A 25,352-nucleotide genomic window follows, 5' to 3' on the forward strand; every position below is an offset into this window, starting at 1 on the left:
GGAAAACTAGGCTATGCCAACAAGAAGAGATTCCAGTCAAACATCAGCATGTCTGGCATACTGTGTTTCATTTACAAATCTTTGATTTCTAAATGAATGGCAGTTCAAAGTGCACATGAAACACAGATACTTTCTGCTTATGTATGTAGAGATTGTTAGAGATTAAACCACTTTTAATTAAAGACCTAAGCAGGTGTCAGTTCGTGATACTCTTTGAATTTGGTTTAAGCAGATGGATGTTCCACGGTTACCCAGCAGAGCACTTTAAATACAAGCAGAATCAAAGAGATCTCCCTAAACAAAGCCGAGGAAAGCTACTTTGTAAGAGGGCTTGAAGTTTGCTACTACTCGTCTGTCATTTGTGGAACGTCACATACTTAGCTGGGAAAAGCATTTTGAAACACTTTAAAAATAAACAACCCCCCTGCAAACAGCCCTATGAGACAGAACCCCAGGCCACACGAGACCTACTGATTCCAGTGGGGTTTTGTTCTGCCTCTCTATATGCATCTAACTACACAAAGTTAATTTGCAGTATCAAGGCCTAAACCAGGCAATTTAAAAGCATTCTGGACTCAAATAACTAGAGTTTAGACACAGAAATAGAATTACTTCTAAGTAATTTTTCTCTCTGTGCCATACTTTAGGGTGCAAGCAATATGAGGAGCACCCTGTCCCTCCATTACTCAAAGGTTCTTCATTTTCTTTTTTTAAAGGAAATGCAAAGATTAATTTAAAGCCATCTGATGAAAAAACCTTAATATTTACCTTCATATTTTGTTGTAATATACACTGAATTCGAGTGATTTCAAAAGTTATCCTGCATGCTTCTCATTTCAAGATGTTAAATATTGGCTTTTATAAATTTCCATTACACATTGTCTGACAATATTTGCTGCTCTGGAGCACATGAACTGACTTTTAATTCATAGAGAGGTAATGATAATAAAGTTTGTAGGAGTTGGGCATGGATAACATTTTAGAATTTCATACTTATTACAAGTCCCTCCTTTCCAGGTCTAATTTCACATAAAGTAAGTGTAAAAAATGGTTAGAACTGCCAGATGTATAAATTCTCTCGATCCTTTTTACCTCTTATATCATCAGCAGTAGCTACTCTCAGCCTGGTCTCCTAATCATCTTTTAAATGATGCCACTGTAACATCCCTGCAGTGGTGTTACAGCTGACACCTGAAGACAATGAAAGAGCACACACATAATCCCGGAATTTTATAACCAGTAAATCAAAAACTGAAGTCCCACAGTCAAGACCAGGCCATTATGGAGCTGTGGGAAGGAAATAATGAGGGAGACAGAGACAGTGATCAGCCAGCTGACAGTCAGCTCACGGCGTGCAGAGGGTGGCAGGAGGATGGAGGACATGGATGGGGAGACAGAGAGCACAACTGCCAGAACAAAGCCAGGGCTGTCATCAACAGCAATAAAGCACCAGCCTGCATCCTGGATGCTGGTTTATGGAAGCTACAACACGGCTGCAAAGTTTAAAGATGGCACAGGATGATTAACGTGAAAGCACAATTCTTGGTGCTTCAACTGATCCTAAAGGAAAGACTGAGCACTCTTGTAAAATCCATGTTTCCATTTTCAGATACTTTTTTCTACTTCTTTAATATTAACTACAGCAGTATTGATACAGAGAAATCTGAAAAATAAAAAATGGTGGAAACCAAGATCTGTTTGACAGCTTCAGCAATAAGGGTAAATCTGGAGTAAATGCAAAGGCACGAATCTCAAAATATCCACCAGTGCAACCAAGAGCTGCATCTGCCTCCTAAACTTTATCAGGCTGTCTGCAGACAGTGTAAGGAATCTCCCTCAGCCAGGAAGGAAAAAAATCCTAAATTCAGGTGAGATTCTTTTGGCAGCTATGGTAGGCACGGGTTATGAAGTGGATCTTTGTACAGCTGCTCCACCTCCAGCTTTATTTGCCGGGAGCTGGTTATGTAACTAACAAACACAAAAGAAAATAACCATTTCTGGCTTTGTGAGCCCTGGGCTGCCAGGAGGAACTGAGAGAATTCAAAAGCAGCTTCCCTTCTGTTGCTCTTTTGGGTGTTTCTCTTTGAAGTGGCACCCTGAGTGGCTGCTCATTCACCAGTTTTGTAGGTAGTCTTTAAAGCAATACTTTCCACCCTTCAAAAGCGTAAGTACAGAAACATACAATTAATTAAACCAATTTAGTGGTGTTATTATTTCAGCCTTTTATTTCTACTTGGTGTCAGACTCTCAGACGCAAGGACTCTTTTGTAGTAGGATTTCAGACACTGGAGAAAATGCTGAACTTTACAGACTGGTCTGATATGGTTCATGCAACACATGAACAATCTAAGGAAACCATTTAGCTATTGCTTAAAGGAAAATTCTTTAAAAAATCTAGATACTAGATGCAATGTTATTTCCAGTGTTATTGTGCTGTATTTAACTGATGCTTTAACCCTTTGCTCTGATATGCTTTACTCTAATCACTTTTTTTTCCTCAAAAGAAGATTTAGCCTAAAATTACATGGAATGATTGTCTGGTAACAGATAAATGGACCTCTAACCTGCCAGATGGCTCTAATGCAACAAAAAATGCATCTATTGCTGCTTACAGTAGGAATGGTAAAACACCACATTACTGGTTTCCAAATATTTTCCTGGTGTGAAGTGTTTATAAACCATCCTCTTGCACTGCTGCCAAACACTTTCCAGGACAGTTTTAGTCCTTGACTTAAAAAAAAAAATGCCCACATTATTAAGAATTACTATGGAGAAAATATTTCAGTGAATCTGTCCTACTGTACTGGCTCTCTCTGTTGTTTATTTTCATTCTTTGGGCACAGGATTTTATAGCCATAATTATCTCATTTTCTCATAGTACAAGTAGTCCAACTGAGGTCAACATTTTTATTGCATTCCTCCTCTGTTTTTTTTTTTTCTTCCCTTTAAAATTTGCTACTAAAAACAAATACAATAGATTTATGCTATCAAAATACCTTTTGGGGTAGAGATTTATTAATAAATTGTATTTTCAAATGAGCACAGATCAAAAGTGTCAGCTGGAGGAAATGGTGTTTTAACTCCATTTCGATTCTCCATATCCTTTAGAAGAAACAGTTCTACAAACATGCAACCTCATCTTTTTTGTGCAAGAAGTTTCCCCAAAATCTGGAAGATTTCAAGAAGTAACGTTCAGTCAAGTGGACTCAGAAGCTGGTGGTGCTTCATGGTCAGCTGGCTGTGAAATCCTGCCCATTAGCCACAGTCTTGAGCAGGCAAACTTACTGCTTTCCAACTTCTTTAAAGGGTTGAAAGGTGGGGAGACTACACCAAGCATTTATTAAGGAGAACAGGAATGCCCTGGACTTTTTTCCTCTTCTTATACATCTGTTTCCTCTCCCGTTTTCTCCTATGCTGCCAAGGGAGCTGGAGTGCCTTCAGCCTGTCCTGTAGCCTTCCTAAAATATACTCACAAGGTTAAAGCCCTTCCTCCATCCCCGCCACCTGAGGTCTGCAAAGGAAAGAGCTGCTGGTAACAGGAAAAAGTCAGGAGCTGTGTATTATATTCTGTATGTTTGGATTAGCTCACAATAGCTAAATAAACTGATTTGATGTCTAATGACATTTTCAAACAGTAGATAATAAAATTATCCAAGGTATGCAGAGACAAAAGATGCACACAGACACAGCAGAAAATGTCTCTAATACATCCACAGAGGCAATGACCTAATGGAATTTCAGCAGCTTGGCCATACAGATCAGGGTCAAATATAAAGGAGCCCAAATTAACAAGCCTACTGACTAAAAAAGACACCAATATTCTTACCTTGCTGATTAATATCACTTCTATTTGTATGCAACTGTCAGGTTTCTTCCAATGTTTTTAGCACAGAACTGTATTTTGAAACAGAACCATGGTCTTTTCAAAATAAATAAACAAAAGGCACGCTACTGACATGAACCACAAGCTCGGTAAAGCTTACTTTGGGACAGCTCCTCTGAATTAGCTGGGTTAGCAGGTCCGAGGGATTTTCCCTAAAACCACACGAGGATCCCAAATCACGTCAGCAGAGGAAGGAGCTGCAAGGGAGGAGGTTCCCACTCCTGTCATGAGGGAGGGGGCACAAGGAGAGGAACATTGACCTGTCTCAGCAGCTTGAGTGCCCTGCAATGCCCCTGAGCTTTGTGGTCCCACCTGGACACCCAGCCCTCCCCAGAAGGGAGGCTGTGCCAGGGCCATGGTGCATCCAGGTGCTGCAGCGAGTGCCAGCAGAGCTCCTTTGGAAGGGCCCTTAGGGAGAGCTGGGTGAATTTCTCAAACCAGAGATGCTGGTTCTGCAGAATGAATGTCTGATTAATGGGGTTGCAGCACTGGGACAATTGTGGTCGCCTTTTTAAAGTTTTCCATCAAAGTTCTTACAACCTGCAATATTGTAGCAGATGAAAAATGAAAGGGACTCAAAAGCTGTGCCCATTTAAAAGGCAGTTCCAAAGCAACTAATCTAAAATTTGCAAATGAGTCTTGCTTGCTTCAACTGATTTGCATATTCAATTTCAATTTTTTACATCTTTTCAGACTTGTTATGACTAAATATGAACTTGTTGAATATTCACACTAAGATAAAACAGAAATAAACAGTCCTGAATGAATCCCATTAATATTACACCTTGCTTTACACTTAAAACAGTACTAGAAAATAAGAAGAAATGTCTGTGGGGACTGGCCTCATTCCATGTGAGGAAGGAGATTTTTGCCCACACCACAGTCTCTTTATCAGGTGCCACCAACTGTTTGTGTTCCTTTGAAGGTACTAGCTTAAGATAAAAGTATTACCAAGAAATATTTCTGATAATCCTTTATATGAATAACTGCTCTTTATAGACACATTACACATGCGTATAAAGGGCTCAAACACACCCACTAATTCACTAATGTTGTATTGATGCTTCAACAAAACCACTTTAGCTCATAAAAATAATACTCTGGCAACCACAGTCCTAAATAACTACTTTCACTTTAACACTGTGATTTGTTTGATCAACCTGAATCACTAACCCTGCCTTAATCCAAGTTACTGCTTAGAGCACTCCTAAAAGGTGAACTTCTGAAAGTCATTATACTGCCAAACAAAATTGAGCAGAACTTAATTTTTGTCATATTTAGCTTCTGTAAATAAAAAATATGACTAGAATTGTCTATGAGTTCACATCAGATGTAGCAGTGTGTCAGGGTGATTTCATCATCTGAACCACCACAGATCATTCTGTAAACAAAAACCTGCACTGCTCACATCCTGCTTTCATATTAACGAAGTTACTTGTAATTATGAACTTTAAGGTTGTGCATTAACTTTGCAGAACCATCAGCAATGAGAACCGTGTTTGGGAGAAGATGGAGAGGGAACTGTTGTATTTAATTCAGTGCATTAATCAAGCCAATAGCAACAGTAGACTGCAACAAATTGAACAGGTGAAGAGACCCTCAAGGCTTCAGTGATCCCTGCTGCTTAGTGGTGGCAAAGAAAAAGTGCATTAGGTTCTATGTGTGTGTCATGTTCATACCAGAGTCCTATCCTGCTGAATTTCTACCACATGCACAGCAAAAGTATCTGGCTTGTGTTTAAAGGTGTTTTAAGTTTGGGCTAATTTTCCTGACAGATCACAGAAGAGGCTCCACCTTCACTGAGGCTGGTGCTTGCTGACTTTGCAGTGAGGCAGAGTTAAAAAATAAGTCACTGAAGTAAACCTCAAACAAGTCTGTTTGCCATTTCCCCCAGTTCCCTTGCAGCTGCCTGGCCAGGACCCAGTCTCAGCACAAAGCCACATCCATAGGTCTGTCCACAGATTCTTCATTCATTTTAGGGTTAATCTCCTTTTCAGTTGATAGGTAAAAGCATATATTAAACTTTACTGCTTTGGGAAGAAAGGAAAACACAAGAAATACCTGGGCAAGTTCTACAAATAAGGATATTGTTAAAAGTTGGACCTTTACAGTCAAAGCACAACGGTCTTCTCTGCCCCACAACTACCCCAGGTTTCTACAGATGATCAACTACCACTTGTCACTACAAGCAATAGTTACACAGCATAATTGTGTCGGGGATTATGTATCTCTACACTCAAACAAACCTCAGGAAAGTCTGCTAGACAAACCCAGCCAGGATAATGGAAAAAGTATTAGGTGGTGGGCACTGCAAACTGAAATAAGTGATGGACTGGTGGGGCCTATAAGAACAAGCAGTTGCCTCTATAAAACCCAGAGAGCAGCAGACTTGAAGGAGCCACATTATTACCTTCTGCTCTCCCTGGAGACAGAAGGAGTGCTATTCCATCTCCCAGTCCCTGCATTCTTCTCCTGCAAAAAGCCCATACGCTAAAGTTTATGAGGTCTGAATTTCAAAAGGAAAGCACACCTCACCTTCAACTCCATACCCAACTGTCACTGGTATTTTATCAAATGTAAATCAACACAGTTTGAGGTTTTTTTCCTCTGTGTTTCAAAATACAAACCATACAGAACAGCTTATCCAAACGAGTGATAAGTACGAAATACTATAAACCATAAAAAAAAAAAAAAAAAAAGGAAAAAGCATAATCCTGGGCTACCCCCCATTGTCTTCTCAAAGGAATGTTACTTCTGAGATTAAAGAGGTACTTGTTTATTTAATAATTTGACCAATCTCCAACAATAGAGAATCTAAAGGAAAATACTAACTTGGGACCTACAAACAGAGTCTCTGTGTTATAGAGGTGGTAAATAGAGACTTGGGGAGGCTTTAACTTTAATATGAACAATAGAAGCTTAGCCAAAAGGAACAAAAAAAAATAACTGAACTAAGCAAATACTTAGATCATAAATACTGACACTCAAAAAGTTCTCAGGTGTCTTAGAGTCTGTCTTACAGTCCTATGGTACTTAGCCTCTAAGATACCATAAGAATAAAAATAAGCAACTAATGGTACAAAATAAGAAAATACATTTATATTACATACATTAAAAAAGGCACACATGCTAACATGAATGACAAATTCTTCTTTCATTTTATGGGTCAACTCCTTTTTGGTCGATAAGTAAAATCATATATTAAACTTTACTGCTTTGAGGAGGAAGGAAAACACATAAATTAATTTTACATAACAGTTTAAAAAGGCAAATTATTTAAGGACTATTTGTATTCAAGCTAAGTAGAGAGAATCATGATATTACACACTTTCTATTCAAATGTAAAGAATTTACATTTACCTACCATCTCATTAAACTGAGAAGATAGAGCAGTAGCATTTTCCTTACATGTTTTTTTTTTTCCCCAATTAAAATGTTCTTTCTGAATGCTTAAAAGAATTCTGAGGTTTACAGTAAAGTACTTTTTAAAGCACACATTGGCTCTTTTTCAGCCTAATGCTGGTTACTGTCTAAACTCTCCAGAGGCCAAGTGTTGTGCTTCAGAGGTGGGAGGGGATATGACTCCTGGCAAACACAGCTGGGATGAGGAGCTCTAAAGAAAATCAGAAATTACTAACAGAATATTTTTGCCATCTCGGCTTATTTTGCTCTGGCTCTGTTACCCTGTTAACACGCACGGCTTTGCAGAACACCTACTCCCACGGTGAAAAGCTTTCGCTGCACCAAAGCTCTCCCGGTTTGATGCGGCCGCTGTTCGTGTCCCGTCAGGTAACGACACCAAAAGGCTGAACCGACCCGCAGCTCGTCCTCTCGCTTTGCCCTTTCCGAGAAAAAAAAAAAAAAAAAAAAAAAAAAAAAAGACCTCTCCAAACCCCTTTCCCAACCAGGGCCAGGGGGCACAGGGCCGTCCCTATATGGCAGGATCAGGCCCTTGTTTTCGCGTGCGGCCGAGGTTTAAGGGATTATGTGCGCGGATGTGCGGGGCAGTCACATGTGCCCAGAGCCCGGTGCCACCGCCGCGGCCCCGGCATCGCTTCCCCCGCTCTCCCATTGTTCACTCCTGCCAGAGAAATGAGAGACTGGAGTTTCTGCTGAGCTCTCCTGGGAAAGGGTCCGACTTGAGGGGCCAAAATGTTTCTGCCGGCCGTCAAGGGACAGCAAGGCAGAGCCTACCAGGTGAGGTTTTTAGCACTTCTCCTTTTAGATTTCTTTTTTTTTTTTTTAAGAGCCTAGAAACACTTTGCACTAATGCATATAAACCTCGGATCAGTGAATGAATAGTGCCATCGTTAGAAAGCAATGTTTGGGTTTTAGGTAACAGTTCTTCAGGAAAAACATTATTGTTTGAATTTGTCATGCTCCCACTTTCATCTGGTTGGCCAAAAGAAAGGTTCAGTAGCTTTTCTTATGCATCTCAATTTTCATGCACATTAGGCTGGATTTCTCACTTACTGTTTAGGTAATGACTATGTGCTTTTACTGTTTTTATTAATCACTCTGAATATACAAGATCTAAATGTTCCTGTATATTAAATCTAGAAGCTGTACTAGAGCAGAAGTATAGCAGAGGAATTGATCAAAAGTTAAACCAGTCAGTCTTTAATAGAGAAAAAAGTTCTCAATGAAAGTGAGATCTTCGTGAATCTTTTATTTGTAGCATAGTAATAAACACACAGCAAACTATACTGTGAAATACTACTGCAAAGCAGATTAAAAGACACATCAGTAACTAATTAACTAATTAATCACAATTAAATTGCATTTTCATTTATATTACAAAAGAAGGTAAGCCAAAGGCAAACTACAAAGCACCAAAAATTTCCTAACTGCTTTCAGCAGAAGCTTTGAATAAGCAGAACAACTGCTGGCCTTTTGAGCCTCCCTAAGCATTTTTAACTACACTAATCACCGTGATATTTGCAAATCTGTTTTCTACTGTATGTAGCAGAACACCTACTTTCCCTTAGGGCTCTGTCAGCTGAACTTTATGTTGTTCTTATACAAATGCTAAAGCAGCACAAAAGGTAGCACCCTATTTGTCATGGGGGCATCACATCCTTCACGTGTCTGATTGGCCCAAGCACTTCAGTCCGAGCAGAATTCCATGGATTTCTTACAGAAGCTGGACTGATTCTGAAATGATGCAAAAAAGTTAATCAAGTGTCTGGACAAAGTGATTCATGTGGACATCAATGTTTGTGATCTATACTTCAGAGTGATTCATTTGAACTCGCGTGTGTAGGCTCTGAACATCAGACAAGAGATTATCAGAATATTCTGCATATTTTCCACAACAGCTACAATAAGTATGGCTCATTTAATTGAGGACAGACTAGCAGGCTCCAGTGACCTCCCTGCAAACTGTGCTTTACTGTTCATAAGCACCCAGTGCCTGTGTGGGCTCTGTAAAAACATCCATTTATCAATCATTACTAAGAAACCGGCTCTGTGACAAACTAATTACTCCTCAGGCTTCCACTCATTAGCACAGGAGGAAGCAGATTATATATTTATTTTTGAGGTGGGCTGACCCTGGCTGGACACCAGGTGCCCACCAAAGCTGCTCTGCTGCTCCCCTTGTCAGCTGGACAAGGGAGAGAAAACATAACTAAAGGCTCATGGGTCAAGAGAAGGACAGGGAGAGATCACTCACCCCTTACCATCCTGAGCAGAATAGACTCAATTTACAGAAAAATTAATTTAATTTATTACCAATCAAATTAGAGTAGGTTAATGAGAAGTAAAACTGAACACCTTGCCATGCAAACCCAATATAATTTTATATATTGAGGCTCCTGCAGTAACAAATCTGCTACAGAAGTCGTGCTGGCTTCCTGGGGTGTGCAAGACTTTTAAAGCAGCGTGTTACCTACCAAGGACACTGAAAAATCTCTACAAAAAATCTGTTAACATTTTTTAAAGAAGTGATTGCTGTGCAGCATGTGAATCAATACACTGCAATTAGTAAGCACTAGTATTTATTTCCATGCCATTTACTTGGCTGTAGTCCCAGGAATTTGTACAAATCCTAACCACGGCTTTCCAAAGTACCGTGGAATGGACACAATGTGGGTAACAGGTGGCTACAGGTACAGATGTTTTTGAAGTGGGAAGCTTTAGGTTTAAAGAGTCCTGGTTCACAGAGCTCTCAGACTCCTTTGCTCATTTCTTCCCCTAGTACTACTTGGGTTTTTCTGCCCTTGGAAACATTTTCCCAGCCTCATACTGGGCTGGAAAAACAACACCCCTTAGGAATATCTAAGGAAGTATCCACACCCACAGACCTGTGAAAGGATGGCCAAGGACTCAAATCAAATCATCAAATACTTAAACCTGTCAAACCCTTTGCCAGCATCCCAGAACAGAAAGTGCTAAAGGTTATTCCTGGCTTTTTCAGGTTTCATATATACATATGGCTGCAATGGGGAGCCCTATAAGAAATCAAGTTTATTGGGAGAAAATTTTGATGACTAAGGGGTAAAAAACCCTGTCACTGATAAAGTAGAGTGAGGAGTGACGCATGACAAGCAGTACATGGACAAGTCAGAGCCCATTCATGTCTGTAAGATGCCTCTTAATTAATTGCAAGCCCCTTCTCCAAATCTTGCAGTCTAATAATAACCACCCTTAGATCAGCATTAATATTATACTTGGACCCCCTAGAATGTAAAGTTAAAAGATTTTTTTCAGACATTATAAATGGAATAAGATATAATCAGTAATTGTTCAAGTTCATCCAGGAGTCAGCTAGAAAATGCCATTTCCTTCACCAAGCAGTGGGAACGAAAAGCCACAGGAGTGTCAGGAACAAGATGTCTCGGGCTTGCTGACAATTAACAGAAAGATATGTTTATCTCCAACGGATGTGACAAATTTTGAAGTCATTTCAGCTTTAGTGAAAATCTGCTGAGGGACGATTTTTCCCTTCAAACTTTAAAACTCAAACCATTTTCATACTAATTCCTGTATATGTTATCTGATACAGGACTATGTCAATATTTCTGCATTTACTGGAAACCTGGTCCCTGCAGTCAGAGTCTGTTCCACAACAGTTTCCTACACAGCCAACGTGATGTCTTGCTGATAAGTCACTGGGTCAGCTTTCACCGACGTTTCTAATAGGAAACAGCATTATATTATAGTTTCCAGGAAAAGTACCATCTGTGCCTCCTGTCAGTCTTTGCAGCTGGCACCAAAATATCTGTGGGGAATGTTTCCGTGCTGCCAAACTTCAGCAGTGTTCCCTGCCACGAGCCCTGAGCTGACAAACAGTGGGGGAAGATAAGAGCTGCTGTTTCCACCCTGCCAGCTCACCGTGCCAGCTCATTTACAGAGTAATTCCAGCACAGTCCATGCACCTTTGACACTCTTTTCCTGGAATAAATTCAGTCTGCAATGCCTAGCATTGGTATAATTTGCATTAATTTTGACTGGCGAGAATCTTTCTTCTTTACTGGAGTGATGCTGATTTACATAAACCAGAAGTACAAACATTCCTTACCTGGAACCTGAGCAACTCCAAAATGCTGGAAATGCAGAAATCTGGGCACTTGCTATTTTGTAAGAGGTGCAAATGTGGCACCTATGATTCAAAGAAATTACCTAGAGAAATGATTTTACCATAAAACTGCCCTGTAATCTTATATTTTCTCAAATAATAAAAAGACCTTAGCAGAAAGTTTTAAATTAGTCTTCATGACCTGATGATCTTTATATAAAAAAAGGAACATATAAGTTTCATAAACAATTTCCCCCTCAAATCACTATTATCTGACTTGTTGCCCTCCAGTTTAAGTGTCTGTACATACTGGGGACAAAACCTCCTGGAGTTAAACATTGATGATTAGCATTTAAGAAAGATTCTTTAATGATATTGCCCACCTAGTGTATTCAATTCCTTAAAACAGAATAAATGAACTAAATACTTTAACTAAAAACAGTGGGATAAAGTGTGTCTACTATGTAAATCTACAAGTCCCGGCTGCTCTGAACATCAGCATCACAACTTCAGCCTTCTGAAGGTCCATGTAACCCTTGTTAGATCCACTGTGTCGAAATATTTCATATGAAAAGAATCTGCAACTTACATTCACTTTTAAACTGAATGAAAATATTTTCTTGTGTGCTCTACAAGAAACTGAAATTTTATTTTTTAATTTGGTTTCCATGGCTCAGTTAAAAAAATTAATATATATATATAGCAACTCTCAGTCACCTTGACACTGAATTTTATTTAAGTTTGTTGCCACTTAGTTTTAAAAGAGGATAGCTGCATCAAAATCAGCTTCTAAGGGCTCTGACAACACAGCCCAGAACTGCAGCAGTGCTAACTGGCTGTTCAGCACTCTGAATGGTGCTGTGTACTCTGCTGATGATTAAAAGCTGTCACTTCTTGTATTCCAACTGGTCAACTTTATAAAATCCAGAACCCAAAGCACCTTATGTAAGCTGATTTTCTAATACTACATTCGTTCAAATTATTCCTGTTATTTAATACACCATAAGTTACTGGAAGCAAATATGAATACTAGGAAAATTACAGGGGCTTTGTTTTGCACATAACTCAAGTTTTTTTAAAAAAAGCATTATCTAGTGGCTATTTGGGCATCTCAAAATTGTATCTCATTTCAGGAACCCAGGCAGTGAAGCTGTCTGTAGATGAATAGAAGTAACCATAAATTCATTCTGCCTGATGGAATCCCCATCTGAAGAACTTTCACCTTTTGCAGCAGTGAAACCTTAACCCACCACACGTATATGATGTATTAAGAGCTGCACTGTTCACTCTAAGGTGAATTCTTTTTTGCTGCACATAAACACTGAAAAAGAAACAATATGTCATGTTTTCCATATAGAGGCTCTTACAGAATTCAGTGATAAAGCTGGAGTCGGGAAGAGGTGGAGCAGGAGAGCAGTCACACTCATCTGATACTGGGACACTGAGGGAACTTATCAAAACACGATTGACTTTATAAAGTTAACCCATGCAGAGCCCCGTTCCTGAGCAGCTGCCAGGAGGGCACAGCCACCAGCAACCAAACCCCTGCAGAGGCTCCACTGTAAAGAAACTAACAGCACAAAAAGAGGAGGATTTATCCAGAGTGGCAGATGTGCCTGGCAGATAACATCTGTGTCTGAACATGAGATTCCTTCCACACGAATCTTTAGGGGCCCTAATGCTGGACTATCTCCTCTCCACAGAACTTTGACCCTGTAGCACTGGGTTATTAGAACCTTCCAGACCACTGTCACAGTGACTCTCTCCAATAGATCTAACGGGCTCTTAAAAGCACCACTTGGCAGTTTTTACTATGGTTTCCAGAGTAGTTGATCTTTTTTGTCTTTCTTTATTGGAGTATATTATCTGTTCTCACAAGCTTTAAGCTGCTTAAAAATTGAGGGGTGGCAGAGAAACTGAAGCAAATAGTTATCCATTTCTGACAGGTACACACATTGTTCTGAGCAATCTTCTATGAACTCTGAAAACAGAAGAAAGTTCTGTAGTTCTAACCTATTAGAGAAGATGCACATTTTAAAAAACAGTTGCCATAACCTAAAATCAAGTTTTCCTCTTTCTTTCCAACCAGAAGAACATCTGAATTCATTTGTTGATGCTTAGTGACCTGTGACAGCAATTTGCAGAGACTTACTTCTGATGTGGCCTTACATGAACTCAAGATTCCAAAGAGCTGAACAGTCTAAATAGCAACAAAGTGTGCAGCTGACGTTGTTAACAGTTATATTATGTTGATACCTTTACCTTATATTATTTATATATTTAGCAACAACACCAAAACATAAAAACAGGGGAAAAAAAGTGCATCTATTTAGGTTCCCAAGAGGCCAGGGACAGTAAGCAGATTATCATGGCACAAGTGGGATCTGAAGGACCAGGCAGCTGCTGTGCAGATGATTTACCACTAAGATGGTGCTCACAGAATGAAAGGATAAACAAGTGGCAGAGGTTGCCAATGTATGTGGAACAATAAAAAAGGTCACAGGAAGGAGCTAAGCTTTGAAGTGCTCTGAAGACAAAATACAGTCAGAATTTCTAGAAAAGCAGAGTGAGTAACCTCAAAGGATGAGCAAAGGGCAAAGAACAGTTTCAGAAACATGGGTATCTCTGTACTCATCCCACATGCAACAGAAATACATCCTTACAGTTCCTGACAATGTACTTTTTCCTGTTGACTCAGCGTTCCTAAGAAAAGCCTGGGATGTCCCATAGGAAAATAACAAGAGAAGTAGAAGCGAAAGAGTACTTGGAAATCCTGTCATAAGTTGAATGTGATACCGTGTGTCATATGAGCAAATAATGGTGGGAGGTGCAACTTTAACTGTAAAGGAGTCATCAGGGAGAGGTAAAGAGAAAAGCAAGAGCCAGGCAGATGTGAAATGCAAGACTTCTTTTAAGAATAAGGAAATGTACATAAGAATTTATGCCTGGACAGAAGGAACATTTAAGAAATAACGCTGGCCCAAGGGGAGGCAATAAGCTATAAAGGTGGAAATGGGCACTCAAATTGTGCAGAATGAAGCTGGAGTAGGCAAGAGTTGGGTTGTATGAGTCAAAGGTTTCCTTGGGTTTTGTTTTTAATTATTGTTTTGCCGCTACTAAAGCAAGTTATACTACAAAGGGAGAGGGTTTTCCAAACCCTGAGCCTAATGAAGGGTGAAATCAGTGGGACCATGCTCTTCCATTAGTTCACCTGCTGGGGTGACCAACTCCTTGCTCCCTCTCTTCCAACTGACCTACTCTTGCTTTTTAATTTGTTCCTTTTTAAGCATCCAAGACAGACTTATATTCAGTGCTACTTTGTATCAGTTACTCTTACTATTTAGTTGTGCTTTCTTTCACCTTGCACTGCACTGAACTAACCACGTTACAAATGGAGCCCATATCAATTACAAACTTACCACCCGCCAAACTGGTCAATGGTTGCACCACAAACACATAAAATGATAGGGTTGGAAGGGGCCTGTTTTTCAGCCCAGCCCCCAGTATCAAGCAGGATTTTCTTCTCTACTCATGTTAAAAGCATTTTATCTGAGCTGTATCATTATATCATAAACAGCAGCAACTCAGCAATCGCACGAGGAAAATACATTCTGAAACCTACTTGCCTGCACTGCTGCATTTTCTTGCCCCTCACATCTAACCTGGGTAATCTAGTTTTACTTTTCTGTATATCCAGCCAACATGTTTTCTGTTAACCCCTATGGTATGTATATAAGCTAGTAAGCCTAAAGAAATGTCATGTTACCCAGGCTGAGACACAACAGCAGTGTGACACTTCATCCTCTCGCACTTGAGAGTTCAGAGAATGTTCCCCTTGAGGTACAGCTAATTGCAGGTTTGTTTTCTTCCAGAAATATTGATCATCCACTATTTAAAGTTTTAAGAACTAATCCATAAGTAATATTTAGCATGAAACTTTCAAAAACTTTCAAACCCTCATGAGGAGCCGACAGTTTGCTAAGTCATGGTTTATGTATATATGCAGCACTTCTGGCCAAGATTTTTAGTTTTCTCAGTCTAGATCTGAAGCAAATCTGTGCTGTCCAGCAAAGCTCTACATAGGGCCCAGCCTTCCCTTAGGCAGCACCTTTGGGTTTCAGTTTTTAGGAATTAAGAGATCCTGTGGGAACTCAAGAAAACATGATGAAGGTACGAGTCTTAGGCCTGTTTAGAGACTTGTCTTGTTGGCACCAGCTTTATTAGCTATGTACAGTTTATAATGATATTACAGCTTGTGAAAACACATATTCAGAGGTCAGATAAACTAGGTAAGAGCTACCTAACATATAGATGATAACAGAGCAAGTAGATAAACCATTTATCGTATAAACAAAAAAAATCTGCAGAGCAAAGAGACAGTGCTGCAGCTGGATAAAGGTTTGGGGTCTTTAAGTCAAATAAAATAACCTGAGTGTCATGCTTCAAACTGTGACCCAACCTGCTCTGCAACTTAGTGCTGCATTATGAATGAAAATGCCTGAAAAAAACCTGACTGCAGCTATGGACTCTGTAATACAACTGAGCAGCACTTTGTTTCTTTCTCATTAATTAAAGTTCATTTCATGCATCTTTTCCAAAATAATCTTTGCCACAAAGCACTCTCAACTTTTCCTGCTGTGTTTTAAGAAGTTTTTTCTTAAGTACCTTATGCAAATTTGTATCTAAATAAAACCACCTTCGGCTTTAATGGAGTGTAAAGAAATTGGCTTTCGGCCAAGTATCAGCACTCTAAAAGTACTTCTACACAAATACCTTTCCTACTTTGCTGTTTCTCCAGTCAACTTCTGATGATTAAAGTCCTTCTAAAGTTTTGAGGCAACAAACACTTGATGACACAGTTTGTAATATGGAGTTATCCACAGCACATATACAATTCTGTCTCTGGACAATGTATCAAACAGGACCGTAGGAAATTTCTGCCATTTGGGAGTTGCAGTAGTTTTAGATACTGATAATGAACCTTTAAATACAAACCAAGCAGCAAAGACAGACCTCACCTAAAAAAATCCAACCCAAACTGCAGTAAGATAGAACTCAAACTCAGTAACCACTTTTAGTGTTTTTCTGGTATTTATTCCATAAACACCTGCTTAATTTTACATGAAGGAGTTTTACATTGGTGTTTATTTGCTATGGAATAAAGCCTGCACATTTCTAAAAATATGACAAATTATTTTGAGAAAGTAAGGCAACACTGTTTTGATTGGTGATAACAGCTAAAAACACACTTCAAAGGTACTAACTTTATTTCATTAGTCCAAGGAGTTTCTGTATAAACAACAGAACAACCACAGTACAAAACTCAGAATGGGATGAATTATCAACCTACAGTTCAAAAACTCTTTCGAGAAATGATGCATTTTAAAGTTGTAGAAAATATATACACTCACATCCATTAACTGTGACTGACTTGCAAATACTCTTGAGAGCAATCAACTTTTTAAAAAAGGAAGCAGAACTGAACCCCGTAACACCATCACGAAATGAGGGTCATGTCGTAATGCCTTTTCACAACACCAAAACAATCTCCAAATTCAAATTAAACACTCAGAAACTTTTCTTCCTACCTTGTGCTACAAGCTGGCTCATGTTTGCCAGCACCACAAGCACCTGTGCACTTTGTAGTACGGGAATTTTTAAATACCGATTGTTCAGGATATATTGCCTATAAAACTGAAACCTCAAAGCTACACATACTCATCCCGGGTTAAAAATAAACCCCACGCTCTTGAACCAGGGGCTGTTGATTGCAGTCGCAGGGAATGGCACAGCCTCTGCAGCATCCCCAGAGACCCCCAGCGCCGATGACAATATCACCACAAACCTGAGCCCTCCGGCAGCCCCGTGTATTTTAAGCAGTAAATCTGAAACCCAGAGACTACAAAAGCGAGCTGGATCCAACACAGCTCCGACCGGAGCCTCTCACTTCTTGAAACTGGCTGTAAACAGGGAAAGGGAGGGGCCAGGCGGCTGCCAAGCCAAGCAGAAACTTGTGAGTAACTTATAGAGCAAAAACAAGTGCAGCGCAGGCAGCAGCGCCCAGGCGGGCGCTTGGCACGGCCAGCACCATGTTCCCAAGGAGAACCACGCCGGGGCCTCGCGGCCGGCTTCCTTCCTCGGGAATGCGGCTCGGAGGAATGCCAATGTGAAGGGAAGGTAAGAGGCTCCGGAGCGCGGCGGCCGCGCCGTGGGAACGGCGGGCGCGGAGCTGCGGCGGGCACGGAGCGCTCCCTGCCCACGGCCGGCTTTCATTTCCAACCTGATCCCGGGTCTAAAAGCAAGGAAAACCTGGGAAGTGCCGCGGCCGGCCGAGTCAGGCCACTGTAAACAAGAGGCTGCAGCGTTCACTTATGCAACAGAGTCAACCTGGGACTGCAGAGCTCCTTGTGACCGGAGAGGGAAGGGGGTCAGCTCAGACTGAGCGAGTCAAGCTGCGTTCAGGGACCGCAAGGACTTACCCAGACACGGTAAAACTGTGACGGCAAAACTGCCTTTAAAAATGACAAAACAGACGGCTGGGTGAGAAATGCTGAGCTGGGCCTGCACAGCACAGCAAACAGGTTCAGTGCCTTCGCCGGTAAGTGACCACTAAACATGGGTGATTCCGGCATTAGTGGCAAAAATACCTCACCTGGTAACTTAGAAGTCATGAACAAAATTTCTTACGAAAATATTTCTATTTGGATTTTATTTTTGCTCATTTCAGATGTAAATATTGTCATTTTCGTCAGATTACTATTTAACACAGAGAATCACCTGCCATTTCTATCGCTATTTCATTAAAACAGAATCGTGTTAAACTGTGTAAAGAAAAAAGGGGTAATTACTAAAAACACTTGTGAAACCAGACATCTCCTTGCTCTGTAAAATACAAAGTGTGGTAGCAAAGACTGTTGATCTTCTGAGACAATATACAGGCAAGTTACCCTGTGGCTGATGTAATTCAGTCTGGAGTAATCAAAGCTACATGCTTAAGGATAAACCTACATAATGGAATTACGTGATTGTATCCATGCCTGTGCTTAGTCACCCTTGCACTCACCATAATGCATATATTTGCAATATCTGGTTCCAGTCTGTTGCTTTGCTTGAATCAAGTCATAACAGTTCAATGTAGTTTTGGTTCCCTTCAACTGCGCAAAAAACAGCTTTGCTTTTTCTTTCTTAACAACTTAAAACAACAGATGCTTCCTGAAAACAAACTGGGTTGTTTTCAGTGCTCAAAAATAGCATGAGCATGGAAAGACAACATAAAGATATGATACAGTCCATTCACATGCAGTACTATAGCTAAAAAACTGAATTGAGAAAGTGAACCAAAAAAGTAAGTTTTCCCACAAAGGTGAAAACGCGCTTTGAAAACAACAGAACTGCAGCTGGTACTGCTGCCCACAGAAGTCACTTCTCTGAGGAAAGCCAGCATAGGACAATGGAATAAAAATTTGCTTGCCCAGCTAAAATGACTGTATTTTTAGCCTGATTTCTGGCACAGGTTATGATATTTAGAAGAAAAATGTACACAAAACAACTGTAATGGGAAATAAATCATGAAAGTTGATGTGATTTGGGGGCAAATTCTGTACTGTGACCAAAGTGTCAAAGAATTAGCACTAGAGAGATGCACCCATGTATTCATATGCTTACAAACCCCACGCTGTGTAATTCAGCCATATGGTTCACAGAGTATAGCATGTTGTCTAGTAACATTCATTTCCATTGCACAATGTTTATTGGGGATTTGATTAAATCTTGCTTTCTCTCTCTCTCTCTCTGGAAAGAATGCAGGTATGTGTGCTTACACTTTTCTGTACGTGCTGAAAGGGAAGTGTGCAAAAAAACCACAGGAGTGTGTGACAGTGTTGGGAGTACACGGGAAATCACCTGCTGCATAAACTCCACACTGGCCCAGAAATGAGCTGGCAGGAATCATAACCGTGATTTTGAGTGCAGGTTTTGAGTTGTACTTTAGAGGTTATTTCTTATTTCTGCATTTTGGAAAGAGACTTTTCACAAGTGCTTTGAAGTTCAGTTATTTCAGTTAAAACGTTATCTCTTTACTGACCATAAAGCAAAGATGGCTGGATAACAACTGATAGTAACATACTTTAAAGAATTCGTGCTATTTTGAGAGGAAATGATAGCTAACTCTTGCCTTTTTGGAAAGTCAGGCTGCCCTGATATTAGGTTCCCTGGACTACAGAGGTCCATTGTTTTTTTCAGAACTTAATAGTTATAGGTTGGAAGTCTGAATACAAACTGACCTATTAAAAAAACTAAATCTTTCATCTCACTTCCCAGTTTCCTCTACTCTTTGTCAGTTTTATCAGTGATCCAGTACACATCCACCATACTGCCTTGGATATGCCTCCCAAGAAACTATCTTTTCAATGGAAAGCTTATTTAGCACCTTAGAGAACTCTATTCTCCATCTTATTACAAAGATTTGTGCTTCAGCTTATATCCTTCCAGTTACCCTTATATATTACTAGCTATATACAAGGTACTGTTTGATAATTTAAAAATACCATTGTGCTAATATTCATATGTACTACATCAGTACTTAAAGCTAGACAGTTTACAATTTACTTCTGTTGAGTGTCCTGTATCAACTCATTTGCAACCAATTTCATTTCAGTTAGAACTTCAGGATATTTACTAGTCTCACAAAATTTTGAATCACAGATTACTTTCTCCTAGACTAACAAGGTCAGCTATGTGATGCGTGTAATCTTCAAGTTTAAAATGTTTTCTTCACACTACACTGCATTTCACTTACAATATAATGTTTCAACAATACTTTCACTATTTTTCTCTCTACAGAAAAGCTGGTAACCAGCGAAGAAGACACAAAAGCTAAAATCACTATGTGGAGCTGTGAAGCCTTAATCAACAGTACCGAGAACAGCGAGGACCAGCATCTCTGCCATGACTTCGACCTTGTACTGTCCATCTTTTCCCTACTCTACCTCATTATATGTTTCCCAATTGGCCTTTGTTACAACGGCTTGCTGGTCCTAGTTAACCTCTACAACAAAGCTACCATGACTATGCCAGATGTTTACTTTGTCAACATTGCCATTGCTGGTCTCATCATCAACGCTCTGGCACCAATGTACCTTCTAGGTGTTGCCAACACAAAATGGGCCATCTGGAATTCCAACAACGAAGTTTATATTACCTTTCTTATTTTATTCAACGTCTCGTCCTTAGTTACAATGTACTCCACGACACTGCTCAGTCTGGACTACTACATCGAACGCGCTCTCCCCAGAACTTACATGTCGAGTGTGTACAACACCAAACACGTCTGTGGGTTCATCTGGGGCGGTGCCATGCTGACGAGTTTTTCATCTCTCCTGTTCTACGTCTGCAATCACGTGTCCACCAAAATAATCGAGTGTTCCAAGATGCAGAACCAAGAGGCAGCGGATGCCATCATGGTGTTCATCGGGTACGTCGTACCCGCCATCGCGGTACTCTACGCACTCACGTTAATCCTGCGGATACGCAAAGAGGCCACGCCACTGGATCAAGACACTGGGCGGTTGGATCCGTCAGTGCACAGGCTTTTGATTGCCACAGTCTGCACACAGTTCACGCTGTGGACACCCTATTATGTTATTCTCTTGGTAAGCACATTTACTAACCTGCAAGGAAGAATTGCGGATATAAATTACATTCGAATATTGCATTTTACCACGATTTTATCCAAATTCTTGGCTTTCTCAAGCAGCTTTGTAATGCCTCTGCTCTACAGATATATTAACAAAAACTTTCCCAACAAATTGCGACGTTTGCTTAAAAAGATACACTGTGGGAATCAAGGGTGTTCTCACGAGCGCACAGTAGTACAGCAAGTCATGACATAGGTGTGACAAACCCCCCTGGTGCTCTGTTACTGCAGTACTTGGTGTTCTTGGGACTGTGATACTGCTGTGTTGGCACTCAGAGACATTAAAGAGTCCCAACCAAGAGGCTGGAAGGAGCTTCCATTGCAGCTGAATGCAACAGTCTTAATTTTCAAATAGTTGTTTGCTGAAGTCGCGTGAGGCTCCGGCCAGTGTGCTGCAATACCTGTGACATCTGATACCTTCAGTGCACTGAACTGGTTACAAACTCTGTCTTCATGTCTCTAATCTTCCTGTCTGAAGAAATCACTAAGCAGTTTATTGAAGTCTTGACTGAAGACACAGCACCTTGTATCTTGTATAGAAAAAGGTATTACCTTATTTTCTGTACAAAGAAGTGATAGTGCTATCCTTGATGAAGTAAATAGGGTTTTTCAATGAAGATTATATAGATGATCTCTACTGAAGATCATGTGATCCAATTATACATGCCCAAATAGTAAATGTTAATTATAAATTAAATTATTTAATTTCTTTCTCCATCACTGAATCCCCTCTAAAAGAAGCCTAATTTACCATTTTCAGAAATTATTTTCTCACACCAACTAACCTGTTTTAAAGTTTATCGTAAAGTGATTTTTTTTCCTAGCTATAACAATTAACAAAAATGTGTTTTAATTTTCCAGTCCTTTGTTTGCATCCTAAAACATTTCAAGAATCCAGAAATATTTATTGACTAATTCTAAGGGAACCTAAAGATGTTTGTTCCACATATGAAAATGAAGGACTCAGTGGTTTACAAAGTTAAATCAGAATTTAACTAGTAAAGATTGTCTGGCTAAGTGTTATGGTCCACATATGTTCATGTAATGAGAGTAATTATCTTAAAAAATAAATATGTTTATGATTAACATTTTGTATTTTCAAGGGATATGTTTGCAACAAATAAATTAAACTCTCTTTAATCTAGGGCATCACTAAAGGTTTGGAAACCATATAAAATTCCTCAATATATACAAGGTTTTAAAATGGGAGTAATATCTAGGAATCCCAGTCAGCATCAGCCTTTGCTGACCTCCCAGAAATGGAAGTGCCTCCCAATGGGATTCTTGGATACACAGTAAAGTCTAGTTTCTGTATTTCACAGTAGGGATGAAGAAATCCAGCCCAGATCACCAAATTTTACTGGTTTGATATAAGAACCACAAACATGCTGCAGGAAGCACATAAATAATTACCCACAACAACAAACTACAAAGCACTGACCCAAGAACTGCCTGTTCCTGTGCTGCTGTTGCATTATTAATGACAGAGGGGGTACAAGTGGAACTGAGATTCTCCCACTGGTTTGGGGGCCATGAGACATCTTTGGTACTCTCCCTGCAACACCACAGCATTGTTTTGTTGCTTAATCTGTCACAACACAGTTCAAATTCCACGTGACTTTATGCAAAAAATGTGGCTTTTCAAGCTTCAGGTATAATAAAAACATGGAGTAAAACCAGATCTGAATCTTTTCCATTGCTCAGAGCACAATCTCTTCTGATAGCTGGTCCTATCTGTCAGCAGAGGCACATGCTTAAGTGCTAAGGGGAAAGCAGGTGAGGAACAGACTTTTCATACCTTTTCCCTTCAACATTACTCAATTTCTTCTCATTGTCTTTGCTTATCTTCTTCATATACAAGCATCTTTAAGTTGTCAGCATTTTGGTGGAAGACTCTCCATTAGTTGGTTTTTTTTAATAACTTTTCATAGTTTATTGAAATCTTTTTAACCCTTAAAGACTGTACAGTAAATAATCTTACTTCTATGGTGTTTTCTCCACACAAAAGCTATCCAGCATAACTACAGCAGTTTACTTCATAGTTTTAGCTCACTGATAAAAACCATGTTAAGGAATGAAGCTGTTCTTTATCACTCTGTCCAACTCACACACTCATTTATAGTGCCTCTATGCTGATACAGTACTGGATGTTTTGGTTGATTTTTTTTTCCCTCTTGAGAGGTTTTCTATGAATTTCTGCACATCTTGGTCGTTCAAACTCACTTCCACACAGAAGTGCTTAAGAAAAAAAAATCTTTCCTTACAGCTGTCAAGCAAAGAGATTCCTCCTTCCCATCTGACGAAAATTAGGTTTCCTAACGCACCACATTAAATCACTCACATAAAATCTGTTAAAGAAATTCTGTCCCATTATGCAGGAGGAGTTCCAGCAGGGAGGAACTGCCTTATCTGGTGTGAATAGGGGCTTTCAGAACTGGGACACTACCAGAACAGTGCGGCTGAACAGGCAGCACAAAGTGCAATTTTAACTTCCACGTTCCTTCCTTACTTCCATTTCCTCCTTCTCTTAAGACATCTTACTTTCTGTCTCTAACAGGACCATTGCCTTTATTTCTGTTCCTTTCTCTCCGTGTTAAATTCCCAGTTTCAGATCATGGCTCTTCTATCATTTCTCTTTATCTTTTTCACTTCTCTGCCCCATTTATTTAACTTCCATTTCTCTCCTGTTCCCATCCATGCTTGGACTTGTATAGCTGGTACTGTTCTACACTCATGTTTACTTCATTTGCGTGACTCCTTTATGATGACCCAAATATTATTCAATGATTTGAATGGAAGCTGCTGTTTAAGACATGGAGAAAGACAGGGTTTTATGTAATTTATGCTTGAAATATCAAATCTGATTTTTTCCTATTTTTTTTATTGCAACAGAGCTACATATGTTTGCATTTATCCTTGATAAATACTAAATGTGATGGCAATCATAGATACAAACAACTTTGATAATTTAATGAACAAGAATGGTATCCACTCAACCTCTTTTAAGAGATAATTTGATTTATTAGTTGCCTCAAAGCAACTGTGCCATGGACCTGCCTGGCTGCTCTTCTCTTAAGAAAATTCTGGACTTATTGCAGCACCCTCACATGGTATCTCTTAAAAAGCAGTATCCCAGAAAGGGAGAGCTTTCCAATATTTATATAAAGAACAGTAGAGGAGCAAGTCCAGTAAAATACTTAAGGAAATACATGTTATCTTAATCTAGAGAGAAATTTAATGGACAAATTACAAAGTTCTCGAGAATGGGGCCTTTCCATTTCAAATACCTGAAGGTTTCTGATGACTGTAAATAGGGGCTTATCTATTTCCCATTTAAATAAATATGAATAAAATACTGTATATATGCAAGATAGAAATCAGCCTACTGATGTAAAAAGAATTTGCAAAGAGTTTATTAAATTATTTCTTAAAGTGTATAATTTAAATGTAAACCTCTGAACAGGAAGGTGTACTGTATGCTTCTATATGTATATACTGTGTACTAGAAAGTAAGCACTACTTAAGTGCCATTATTAACAGTGTTATTTTCTCACAGAATTAAACTTAATATTTGAGTTGATCTATGGCTTATTGCCCTCTTGCTGAACTGCTAATTAAGTCAAATCAATGAACTAACAAAACTGTCGTGCTCTGCTTCTGTTTGAGTTATTAACACAGCTAACTCAGGACAGGTCCTTGTTGACTTAACTTAGTAGAGGTCCTAGTTTCAAAAGTTTCAGAATCAAATTGTGTTGGTCTCTGAAGATGTAAATTCAGTTAATGGAAGAAAGTGATCAGCCACTAGAAAATTTCTGGTTCTATTACAACGAAGAGCTGTGGCCTCCAATATCATGTCAAAATACTACAGAAATGGACTTTCTGGAAAGCTTCATAAAGGAACTATTGACTCATAATTCATTCTCAATAAAAAGTGTTTTAAGTGTATCTGGTCAGTGAGATGTGTGAACATTTTTTGGCTTTCTTGATAAAAACCTATTGTAGACAAGGTTAAACCTGTGTTGCTTCACTAAATCAAACATAAATTTCATGACTTGGATATCAAATTTCCAGGCCATAATTTTGACATCCTTAAAGTCTCATTATTCATCAGCATGAAGCTGGCTGAGAATGAAAGCAAAAAGGCACATAACTCTCCCATTTTTTTTTCAGCATAAAGAATCCTGCAACTTGTAAGACAGTAACAGTGCACCACAAAAATACAAGGAGGGAGATTAATGCATACATTGGCAACATCC

General features: G+C 39.5%; 2 protein-coding genes across 6 annotated transcripts in view; one reads left to right on the top strand and one right to left on the bottom strand.

Annotated features, from left to right (window-relative positions):
- GPR146 (G protein-coupled receptor 146) overlaps positions 1–25,041 on the top strand; it is a 50,453-nt gene extending 25,412 nt beyond the window's left edge. Inside the window, exons 3-4 of one of the 5 annotated variants that reach the window (XM_027656455.1) lie at positions 7,673–8,080; positions 20,244–25,041. In XM_027656455.1, the coding sequence (XP_027512256.1) occupies positions 7,819–8,080; positions 20,244–21,292 (1,311 nt within the window). In that variant the 5' untranslated portion in view covers positions 7,673–7,818 and the 3' untranslated portion in view covers positions 21,293–25,041. Of the gene's footprint in view, positions 1–7,672; positions 8,081–12,535; positions 12,620–16,598; positions 17,580–17,686; positions 18,001–20,243 lie in introns of those variants that run through there. The other 4 variants (XM_027656457.1, XM_027656458.1, XR_003529863.1 and 1 more) reach the window with 4 other exon arrangements.
- CUNH7orf50 (chromosome unknown C7orf50 homolog) overlaps positions 1–25,352 on the bottom strand; it is a 154,335-nt gene that overhangs the window by 90,116 nt on the left and 38,867 nt on the right. The gene's annotated exons all lie outside the window — the stretch shown is intronic.

Source organism: Corapipo altera, unplaced genomic scaffold (assembly GCF_003945725.1).
Source record: "Corapipo altera isolate COAL_440 unplaced genomic scaffold, ASM394572v1 104, whole genome shotgun sequence".
Taxonomy (NCBI): Eukaryota; Metazoa; Chordata; class Aves; order Passeriformes; family Pipridae; genus Corapipo; species Corapipo altera.